Below are 12,125 nucleotides of genomic sequence, written 5' to 3'. Positions count from 1 at the left end.
AATAGCCAAATTTGTTTATGGCCATTACTTTTTAGCCGTCCCTTTTCATAAGCACTCCCTTTCACTTTTTTTTTGGTGGAATTTTAGTCCAACAGTTTATATACATGGTTAAATACCAATTGTTTAAGGGGTCTAGCATGAGAGACTAGTATCTCAGGACTTAACAAATCAAGATTTGAATTTCTATTAAGAGAGACCCATATATTAAACATGATTGTCTCTCAAGGTGATATTTGTGGGACAAAAATATAGATGGTTAGATGCAACATTCTAGAAATTAAATTTTAGAAGCATGATAGTTTTACATACTTCCGGAAATTGAAATACAATTTAAAATTTTGCATACTTTTTGAATTTTTTTTCAAAGTGTGTAAAATTTTAAGACTTTAAAAAATTACATCTTCTCGATATTCAGTCTTTTGTGAAAATGGAGGTATAGATAGATAAAATAGAAAAGTTATAATAAACATGTCTTATAGACAAGTTGCAAGTAACATACAAATTAAGAAATAAAGTTTGAAAGTTGTTAAATAGAGAAATAGGGCATTATATATAACTACTTATATTAACCATTATTAGATTGACGTAATTAAAAAAATGTAACGAGATAAATAATTTTGTATCAATAAAGGTAACATAGGGACTAAAATTATACTTTTTTATATAAAGATTATTTTGTAAAGTAATATTACCTATATAAACTAATTCATAAAGTAATATTAACAATACAAACTGGATCATTAATTTTCAGTAGTGTCATGTTATGACATCAACATCCTCTGCCACATAAGCATTATGTGTTTGGCATGTCAATTCCATATGCATCATTTATCATATTAGCAACACATGTAAATTAAATTAGTGTTGTGTATACTGTTAACGATATTACTATATGTATTAATGACAGACATCAAAACTTAACTTTTATGTAGATGCAAGGGTTCAAACTAGCGTTTTTCTTTTTATAGAAAATAAAACTTAAAATTAAGTATAAGAATTAAATGAATAATTGAGTATTTTTAAATATGAATAAATAAATAATATAACTAGTGTATAATTATGAAAAAAACAATACGATAAATTAATTATATATTTGGTTTAATATTAAAAAAATTGATTTTGAGTCAAATATTATTTTTAGATAATTTTTCACACATTTAATATCATGTTAGACAAAAATTTAAAATTGATTGTGCCAAAAATTAATTTTAAGTTGAAACAATTCTAAGTAATTTTGCATTAGAAAAAAAATCATATTAACTTTTAATTCTAATTTACTTTTATAACAAAAATCTAAACATAAACCAAATTATTTTAAAATTATTTCTAACCAAAATTAATGTTAAAATGTTAATTCTCTTTAAAATTAATTTTGCAATTGCTAATCCAAGTGCACACTTGTAAGTTCCAACTTATATTAACTTATATAAGTAATAAAATTAAGAAAACAAGGCATTTTTTAGTTTTAATTTTAGTTTCTGTGGACGTTTTAACGTTTATGTTTAGTTTTACTTAAAAAAAAAAAGAAGAAAGAAAAAGAAAAAGTTGAGAGGTGCGGTTGCACGTACAGAGAGAGAGAGAGATCGGGGGAGTGTACGAGAAAAAGAAAACAAACGGCGTAGCTTCGCCTAAGAGAAGTGGCGGTGAAGTTGAGACTCAGAGCGCGCGATCCAAAACTCGAGAAATCGAAACACTCTATGATCATCATCTCTTAGTATATATATATACTTCCACAATCGAGAGAAAGAAAAAGAAGAAGAAGAAGCAGCAATAAGCACTACTCATAGGTATTATTATTCTTATCATTGCCGTTTTATCATCATGAGCACCGAAAAGGAGAAAACATCTTCACCTTCTCCTTCCGTCGAGCTCTGCAAGGGCTTCAATGGCCTCGAGAAGGTTCTCCTCCGCGAATCGCGTGGTTCCTCCGCCGAGGTTAACATCTTCTTATTCCTCTCTTTCACGTTTTCTCGCTTGATTTGCTTGCAGTTGTTGTTACTCGCTTCCTGATTCGCATTTTACGGTTACGTTTGTGCGGAGTGCTGATCTTCCGAGAGTTTCTTCGGATCTGGAGTTTTAGGTTATGTGGACTGTGGTTGCGGTTGTTTAGCTTAGGATGCTCGATCTAGCTTTGTCCAATGATTTTTAATTGAATAAATCATGAAAATGAAGAAATGAAAGAGAAAATTCGATTGTGTTGTACCTGGTTCTGTCTGATTCTGACGTTTGCGTTGTGATCTTGTTCAGGTGTATCTGTACGGTGGCCACGTGACTTCTTGGAAGAACGACCATGGCGAGGAATTGCTTTTTCTCAGTAATAAGGTGTGTGTATGTGTGTGTGAATATTGGAACGTGTTCGTTTTTCATCTCTCGCTGTTAGTTCATTAATTTCGTTAGTTATGCCATTGCGTTTTAGTTTCAATGTTCAGTATTCTTTTTTCTTTCCATTTTGTGTTGTTGTGATAGAATGAAGAAAATAAAGTACTAATTCTGTACTATAGATCTCGATTGGCTTGCAAAGCATGATTTTAAATTGCGGTTGCGGACCGCAATTGCGGTGACATGAAGTTTTTATTTTTTATTTACCGCAATTACGGCCGCATCAGTTGCATTTTCTGCAATGTCAAGGATGGCCGAGTAACAACAACCGTGATTGCAACTGCAATTTAGAATCATGTTGCAAAGTCGCATTTTCCTTTGAATGCATTTCTATTGTACATTGAGTGATCTGAAGAAATAACTTGACTTATAATAACTGTAGGATCTTTCTGTGATTCAAGATCTTGATTTGTTTTTATGGAACATTACTACTGAACTCGTATCTTATTGTGAAGAAGGATTTAATGTCTCTAGATTGGCTTGTACACGTGTGAATTTCTATCCTGATTATAATTTAATATATAAAATGTATGAACCCTGCCTTATATTCATCTTTGATATGTCTATGTGACTTTGGTTGTGATCCATCTTGTTTACTATACTTGTTCCTTATGCAGGCTATATTTAAGCCTCCAAAGGCAATTCGTGGAGGGATTCCACTATGCTTTCCACAAGTATGTACTTCTTACGTAATTTTGTCTTCCATGATTGTTTTTGTCACCATAATGCAATTTTAGAGGAGGTAGAAACTTAAAAGTGAAGAAGGAAGAAGAGGGATGAGAGTGAAGTGTTACTGGCTCATAGTTCTCTTAAAACTTAAGCACTGATGTTCTTAAATTAATACCATTATAAAGAGGGAGACTTGTGACATTTCAATAACCTCTTGACACTATTAACCACGTGTAAAACATATTTGACCATTAGTGCCACACCTAGAGATTGATAATTGTATACACACAACTTAACCACTTGTGAGACAAAGTTAATCATCATTAGACATTTCAATAACCTCATGACACAATTAACAACTTGTAAGGCATATTTAACTATAAGTGATAATTGTATGCAATCACATTCATTTATTCTTAACTACTTGTGAGGCAAAAAATTAACCATATTTACAAACGTGGTTAACCACGTGTGATGGGTAGATGCTGGGTGGAAATTTGCAGCAGTACATTAATCCCTACTCAAATTATTAATGTCACTTCTGTAAATAAAATGCCAAAATAATAATTTTTTGAAAAGCATTTTCCTTCTAGATTTTACTGCTTTCTTGATCAGACTCAATTTGCAAATCCTAAATAACTACGAAATCAATTAAAAATTAAAATCCTGTAATTGAAAATTCTACAATCTGTTTTGGAATATCATCAAATTTGTAAATGGCCTTTCAAAACTCAAAAGTACTGTTATTATCATCTCATTCTAGATGACATGATCCCGAAAATTTGCTCTCTGTTTTCAGTTTGGAGGCCTTGGTACCCTGGACCAGCATGGATTTGCTAGAAATCGATTCTGGACCATTGATGATGACCCTCCTCCTTTTCCAACAAATACTTTGAGCAAAGCCTTTGTTGATTTGATTCTTAAGCCCACTGAAGAAGACACGAAGATTTGGCCTCACAGGTATTTATAGAAATTGTTCTACATGTTGTCTAGATTTTTTTTTTACTACCTTGTTTAACTTAAAGCTCTTTATTTTATACTTAATTGTTTATATTATGTTTCCTTCTGCTATAATATGCCTTTCTGTTTGCTTGTAGTTTTGAGTTCCGTCTTAGGATAGCTTTGGGACCAGGAGGAGATCTGATGCTGACATCCCGGATCAGGAACACAAACAGTGAGGGGAAGCCATTTTCGTTCACCTTTGCATATCATACATATTTCTCTGTATCAGACATAAGGTTAGTGCTTGAAATATGTTTGTTTCACACTTTATCGTATTTTAGTAATGATTTTCTGTTTTTATTTATAAACTAACACTGTTGTCACATTTAACAACTTGCTATCTGTGTGCTTGAAATCTTTATTTGTCTACTTCAGTGATAACATTTCATTAATTTTGTAATGGATACATTATCTTATTAATTGTGAATTTTGTAACCAAGATTGTAGCTGTCCATATATTTATTATCTTCAATTACTGGATTCCAAAGTTCTTCATTATAACAACAGGTGCATTTATGATACAAAAGGGATCTCAAAGCACTATTTGGTAAAATATTTCTGTTAAATTTGCAGTATGCAAATGCTATCACGTTATCCAGTTAACTTTTTGGTGCTTATGTACATGACCAAAATGAGACTTGTTTGGTGAAATATTTCCGTTTGATACTTTTTAAGGTTGGTTGAATTAGATATTTCTGTTGCATTAATCCACTTATGTTTCTGTTTTTCTTCAACTTGAATGCTAATTCAACCGCCTTTTTTTCTATATTTTTTTTTGTCTTAATTTCGGTACATATTTTATTGGTGACTACATGAATAAAAAAACACTCTAATTCCTGTACATTGATTTATTATTATTATACATGGATTAACATCTTTTTTATTTGCATGAATTCAGTGAAGTTCGGGTAGAGGGATTGGAGACCCTGGATTATCTTGATAACTTGCAGAACAAGGAGCGCTTTACTGAACAGGGGGATGCTTTAACGTTTGAATCAGAAGTAAGATTGATTTTTCCCTTCTTTTTTGTTTTAGGAAGCAGGATGCTGATATTAAATGTAGGATGTGGATTTATTTCACTAAATTGAACTATCTGAAATAAGAGGAGGGATCATGTTACTCCAAGAGTAACTTTTAAGAGAGTTACTCTTCATCTTGACCATTCATTTTCTTGACATCTAATAGCTCTAAAGAGTAATTGATCTTATCTGTCACATCCCAAGAAAATGAATGGCCAGGAAGAGTAACTCTTTTTTTTAAAGAATGAAGAGTAATTCTCTTAAAGTTATTCTTGTAGTAACTTGATCCCTCCTGAAATAAATTAAATATATTTCTTTACTTTAATCTAAGTAAACACTTAAGATGAAACTTAAAAAAACTGTTTTCTTAATGGACCAAAGAAAGTGATAGACTTTTTTGAACAATGCTCTCTGTTTGACAACTTTTGTGTGCGTGCACATGTGGAAGGATGAAGAGATGTAAAAGTGTATTATTCTTCATTCACAGAAACAACTAGACAGTTTCTTCTCCATCCCAATCCCTATCCTAAGCTTTTCTTTTTTCTCCCCCCCCCCCCCCGGTCATATCTTCACAAAAAGGAACAAAAGAAAGAAAAACATGTACCTAATCTTGTTTGTTTACTGTTGTACATGGTTTCTAGTATTGGTTGACTCATTCTAGCCACATCACGTAGCCAATTCCGATAGACTGATGTTTCATAGATTCTGTTGACTATAAACTGTTGCTTATTCTTTTATTGATATGATAGGTTGACAAGATATATCTTAGCACTCCCACAAAGATTGCAATTATTGATCATGAAAAAAAGAGAACATTTGTTGTGCGTAAAGATGGCCTTCCTGATGCTGGTGAGTATTATTAAGTTCACCTTGTACAGAAATTTTGTGCTACTCATAAGTACTGATTGGGACTTCCATTATTTGTAATTTTATAATTTAAGAATATAAAATTGTTCTTCATATATGCGTGTATATGAACAAGAATGGAATGGGGCAGACTGAAAAGTCAGATTTCCTGGCATTGTTTAAAATATGTATCTTTTCTAATTTCTATGTCTAAATGATGTAAGATTGTTAGGTATACCGAGTAACAATATAGTGATAATGACTTTTGTGAGAGACTAAGGTTTAAGCTAGCAATTGCATTTTCCTAATTTAACTTGAATACATTTGGATGTGTTGATTGGGACATTTGAGCTTGGGCTATATCTAGTCATGCAAGAGTTTTTAAGCCAGTACAAATGAGTAATGAACTCGGGAAGAATCAGAAACATGAAATTCATAGCTTCATTGGGCACAAACCGTCAAACTTAACAACTCTGAGCCAAGTTGATTATTATATATGCCCTTTATTACAATTGAGTTGTGACACCTCTAAGTTCACATTTAAGTGACTGCCTGCCTAATATTTTTTTAATTAACATTTACTATTTAATCTGTGCAGTGGTGTGGAATCCTTGGGATAAGAAAGCAAAGGCCATGGCTGATTTTGGTGATGATGAGTACAAGCATATGCTTTGTGTAGAGGCTGCTGCTATTGAAAAGCCTATCACTTTGAAACCCGGAGAAGAATGGAAAGGAAGGTTAGAGCTTTCAGCTGTGCCCTCTAGTTATCGCAGTGGACAACTTGATCCCCAGAGAGTTCTTCTGGGAAGCTGAATGATCATTGTTGTGTTCTGTGTCCTGTACAGGTAATAACCGCATATTAGTTCTATTCAAATATCCTTTCACATTACCATAAAAAAATGACCTTAAATTTTGGAAACTAAAGAATTGAGTATATAATGGATAGATATTGATTCAGAATCGAGAGATTAATAGAAAGATATAAAATTTGTGTATCCTCAAGCAAGAATAATATACAATGTTAAATCAACTAACTGTCTTAATACTTAACCCTATATTTATGTCCTACCTCTGCTAGTTAGAGAGCCAACTCTAACAACTTTAACTAAGGTCTTACTAACAGAGGCTGTTTTGCACTCATCTTTATTTCATCAAACATACTTCAAAATCAGTCTGGTTACTAACAATTTTTTTTTTCTCCATTTTTTTTAATTGTTACGCGTGTATTCATTTTGCACCATGTAACTGTAAAGCAGAATTAAGAAACAATATTCTATAATGATTGCGTTTTTCTATTTCAATGTGTGAATTGGGTTGGGTATTGTTCTCTGCAAATGACATATTGTTGCTTAGATGATGCATATCAACAGTAGCTCTTGAATCTGAAATTTGGTTATCTTATGCTTTGATATTTAAGATTGACTGGTTAGCAATTAAAGCTCTTAGTTTGGTCTTAGTTAGATTGCTCGGTTGTCTTTCATATATGTGTTAATCCATTTAAATGTCTCACTAATCGCTTAGGGAAGATTTATCTGCAGGTAGCCTGTTGCAACATTTATGGATGTTGAAAGGAAAGTGTCTCAGTAATTTTGCCCCTTCATGTTTCATTTAAGTCGGTGTTGGACAGATGAACTCATGTTGGATAGAATTTATTAAACTTTTGTTTTTTCCCCTGTAATGGATGACTAGTGTGGTCATAACAGACTGCACAAAGCATATTAAGCTGAAGAGACCACACAGTTGTTGCCATGGAAGATCAAAATTACAGCCTACAATTCAACAGATTTTCACGTTGGGTTGAATGGCCCAGACCCAGAGGGATTCCTTTTGAATTCAGTCTTTTTGGGTTCTTAAATCCCTACAAATTGTTTATTTCTAAATGTTGTAGGCCAATGAACACATCTTTTGAAGAGTATTTTATTTATAATGCCAAAGGAATGTACAACACAAGAACTATTGAAAGGTCATTTTAAATGTTTCTGGGTTATTTGTTACATGGTCCTATGTTTGCTTAAATGATTACTTTTTCTACCTTCGCCGTATAAACATATTTTACCAAGCAATGCTGTTCGTCTTGGTGGATGAGTAATGTATAGCTGATAAAATTAGGAGACCTTTTTCATTTTTCCTTTTAATCACCTTCAATCATCTGTTATCATATTTTATATTTGCTGTTCATTATTGTTATTAAAAGTTTCCATGCCTCATTTTATATTTGAAAGCAATCATATTCATGTTTCCCTCTAGTTCCATATGTGAATGGAGCCCGTCTATGTTCATGACAAGATATGCTACAGATCATGTGTACATTTCTCTCGTGATTCAAATAAGTTGATTTATGTTACACAAAAGTCTTGACTTATTTAATGTCTACTAAAAGACAAAAAGAAATGTGATTTGATCGTGACCTTGTCATTGAGTTTAAAATTATGATGTTATCACTGCAATAACAACTAGATCTACACTAGTATTGGTTGATTATGGTGTCAATTAGTCAGCTGGTTATTTTTGTCTATAAATAATTTCTTGGCTATTCATTAAAATTAGGATAATGATAAGCGATCACAATATTTGGCCTGGGAATAAGTGGTCTATTTTTTAAAAGTAATTGATAAGATAACTAAGAGCTTAGAAGTTAGGTTTTGTGATAAGCTTTTCCATAAACACTTTCTGAAAGAGACAAAAAAAATTAAAATAAATTTTTTCATAAGTTAAAATTAATTTATATATAAGCTTTGTAGAAATTCTTCCACATCTCCTTTAAAAGATGATTTTTTCAACCCAAATTATTTTTAACTTATGGAGATTTTTTTTTTCTTATTTTCTTCTAAAAAGTTTTATAGAGAAGTTTTCCCCATTAGTTTTCTAACTAGTCAACTAAGAACTTGTTTGGATAATAACCATTAGGGTTGGTATACTGATGGGAGGTTTGAGGTAATTTGCATGAGGTCCTAGATTCAAACCGTCATTGTAAAAAAAAACTCATGGATAATAGAAAATTAATGAAGTTTTAAGAATTTTATAAATTATACTTTCAGTGAATGTTATCCTAATTTAAATTAACTTCTATTTTTTAATTAACAATTGTAATATCACATTGACATTTGGAAGAAATTTTGAAGATTTGTTTTGGGATTATATTATATTATATAAGTATTTTGTAGTTTTCTGTTTTGGGGTTTTTCTCTTCCCTAGTATAATAAAAAATATTTGGTTAAATTTACAAAAAATAACTTATGATGCTCTTTTTTTAGTTTACTTTAATAAAATTTACGATAAAAATAAACACTTATTAAGAGTTTATATAACATTTCCCTAAAAAAGAGTTTATATAACAAGTTCTTGTGCAATAAACTATCATTGAATAAAAACTATTATTGTATCCCTCCAAAACTTTTGAACATGTTTTTTTTCCCCCTATGTTTTTAACCTCTTCAATTACATTTTTCCCTTGTAGTTTCACAGATAATAAAAATACTTAAATATATTTTTAGTTCCAAAAAAGAATGATTGTATTTTTTATTTTGGTTCTTATAATTTTTATTTTATTTTTCATACCTCTAAAATTTAAATTGTTTTTGACTCCTATGAAATGAGAAAATTTTTATTTTGGTTTTCTTTAGTTCTAGTCTCCAAACTTTGAAATGATTATTTTTGTCCCTAAAGTTCATTTTAAGCCTTTTAAAAAATGCTATTTTAAGTTAGATAAATAATATTTATTTTAGGGGTTTAGAAAAGTTTTGTAGGCATTACATGCGGACATTGTATTATAGACACTAACAAGTGTTATTTATGACAGACACTTGACCTTTTCTTAAACATAAGCATTTAAGGAGTCCCTCATAAAAGTTTAGACAAAAACATAACAAAATTTCAAAATTTGGAGGGATTAAAATCAAAGATTTTTTTTAGATTTAAATATGGTTTTAGTCCGATAAATATTTATTTTTCATTTAATCTTTGAATGAAATCCCTAATATTTGAAAAAAACAACTATTCACATCTCTTCATCCAATGGTCCCCATTCATTCCTTGATTCAGTCAAATGTGTTCTCTTCACTCTCTCAGTTCCCTTCATCTTCACCTATTCCTTTTCCTCACAGCTTCAGCAACCTCATTATTCAACATCGCCGAACCTGCAACACACTGGAGCGACACACAGGCTCACCTAAAGAACAACCTCGATCTTTCCTCCATAACTCCAAGCTGGTGCCTTTATTCATGGGACTTCTCCCTCTACCCTTGCGACAACCTCTTTAGCGACAAGTTCACCTGCGGCTTCAGGTGCGATGCCGTCATTTCAAGAGCCACCCACGTCACTGAACTCACCCTCAGCCCAGCGGGTTACATGAGCCCACTCGTCATAAACCATCACCACCACCACAACAACAACCTCCCATTCCTCCAAACCCTTAACCTCTCCAAGAACTACTTCTCAGAGATATTTGATTGAATCAAGCAATGAAACCACATGACCTCGTTCCCGTCGGCGATGCACCATGTGTTCTCCTCATCGTCATTTCCCTCGGCGAGCCCCGCGGTGGCGCGTGCTTTCATTGCCTTGCGAAACTCCTCGAACCGCGCCAGGGTGTGCGACGCCCTCTGCACCTTGAAAATTAGTTCGACCCGACCTGGGAATGGCTTGGGGCCCCAACTTGTGTGGAAGATGATTTCGACAACATTGTGTGAAGGGTGGCCTTCAAGAAGTTCAATGATGCCACACAACGAGGTTATTGTTGTCGTAGTGCTGCTTCGAGAACGTGTCATGGTGGTTCGTGCTTTGAATTCAGGTTTGGTTGTTGATGATGAGTATTTTGAGCTTGGATGTTTGGGGGTTCTGATGATGACTTTGTCGTGATTGGGGTTGTTGTGGTTTTGGGTATGGTGGTTCATGCTTCGAATTCAGGTTTGGAGTGGGGTTGTTGTGGTTTTGGGGGGTGGTGATGACTTTGTTGGTGATGATGAAGAAGAGAAGTTGCTGTGAAAACGCACCGGAATGTTAAAGAATGATTTTGTGATGTTAAAGGGACCAAGGAAAACAGAGAAACAAAATGATTGAAATCACCTTATAAAACATCATTTTTTATGTTTTTTTTAAATTATACGTGTAATCATAGTTAGACAATAATTACAGGTGACATGTTTGCATGGCTGGTTAGCGTAAATAGAGAACGGACTCTGACTAACAAAAAGGACTTGGAATAAAATTTTTGAAATATTAAAGACTCATCACAAAATAAAAATTTATTAGGTACTAAACATAAAAAAATATATTTAACAGAGATTAAAAACATATTTAAATTTTTTTTTATAACGACTAAGTTCAATTTTATTAATTTTTTCATGTACTACAAAATATATTTAAGTACAATAAAAAATATTCAAATGTAGTTATTCAGAATGATTTTCTCCAAATAGTTTGGTAAGTAATAGAATTTAAAGTTGAAGTGGGCACAGGCAGGAAGTCGTTGGCGTAAAATTCTTTCTAAATATCATTTTCAGGATAATGATATTTCTTGTATTAATGGTTAGATGTGATGTGGGCCATGCTGTCCAATGTATTAACATAATTTTCCATGGTCAAAATGCAATTGTTGTTCGCTTAGACTTGAATAAAAGATGCAGGAATAGTGTGTGGATGCCCATAAATTATTCTGAAATGCCCATAGATTTAGAATATGCTTGCGTGCAGACTCATTAACTTCATATTATTACCTCATTATATCGTTATAGCAAAAAATGACTTCCTTTATTATTTTTTGGTCAAAGGAAATGTGCTGAGTTTGTTATTTAGAAATTCATCTAGTTGTGTTACTTGTGTAGACTTAGTACCAACTGTTCAAATTAAATCAAATTGTTTCTTGAGAAATCAAGATCTGCAAGTCATCCCAAAAATCAAGATCTGCAAGTCATCCCAAAAATTAATTCTATACTTTTCAACTTGTGATGATGTTTGAAAAAGAGATATTCATTTGATTCAAATTAATTGCTTCTACCTTGACAAATGTATTGATAATAATATGATACATGCACAAGAAAGGATGTGAGAAAACTATAGAATTTATATGAATTATGTTCTAAGCCATTGCATCCTTCTTGCAAAAGTTTTCTGTCAAGTCCAAGTCTAAGCCACGATTATGGCAATCAATTTTTTGTTTCTTTCCCGTTAGCATTGAAAAGTAATACTATAATATCACAGCTAGATCTCCC

General features: G+C 32.3%; 1 protein-coding gene and 1 long non-coding RNA gene across 3 annotated transcripts; one reads left to right on the top strand and one right to left on the bottom strand.

Annotated features, from left to right (window-relative positions):
• The first annotated feature begins 1,525 nt into the window (after positions 1 to 1,525).
• Positions 1,526 to 7,909, top strand: LOC100809080 (putative glucose-6-phosphate 1-epimerase). Of its 2 annotated transcripts, none has more exons than XM_014761956.3 (9): positions 1,526 to 1,935; positions 2,248 to 2,322; positions 2,997 to 3,053; positions 3,848 to 4,008; positions 4,146 to 4,286; positions 4,949 to 5,051; positions 5,819 to 5,918; positions 6,514 to 6,760; positions 7,442 to 7,909. In XM_014761956.3, exons 1-8 carry the CDS (start codon positions 1,822 to 1,824, stop codon positions 6,726 to 6,728), a joined length of 966 nt encoding a protein of 321 aa, XP_014617442.1. In that variant the 5' UTR covers positions 1,526 to 1,821; the 3' UTR covers positions 6,729 to 6,760; positions 7,442 to 7,909. The 2 variants fall into 2 exon arrangements, with proteins under 2 accessions (XP_014617442.1, XP_003533724.1); XM_003533676.5 differs by having other exon boundaries at positions 1,528 to 1,935; positions 7,454 to 7,909.
• LOC121172818 (uncharacterized) lies at positions 1,772 to 2,990 on the bottom strand. The gene is made up of 2 exons (XR_005886512.1): positions 2,204 to 2,990; positions 1,772 to 2,125 (listed from the first exon to the last, which is right to left on the bottom strand). It is a non-coding gene; the product is annotated as an uncharacterized lncRNA (long non-coding RNA).
• Positions 7,910 to 12,125: the final 4,216 nt, after the last annotated feature.

The sequence above is a fragment of the Glycine max genome, chromosome 9 (genome assembly GCF_000004515.6).
Source record: "Glycine max cultivar Williams 82 chromosome 9, Glycine_max_v4.0, whole genome shotgun sequence".
NCBI lineage: Eukaryota > Viridiplantae > Streptophyta > Magnoliopsida > Fabales > Fabaceae > Glycine > Glycine max.
The sequence above is the reverse complement of the archived record's forward strand: the minus strand, read 5'-3'. Positions and strand labels throughout refer to the sequence as shown.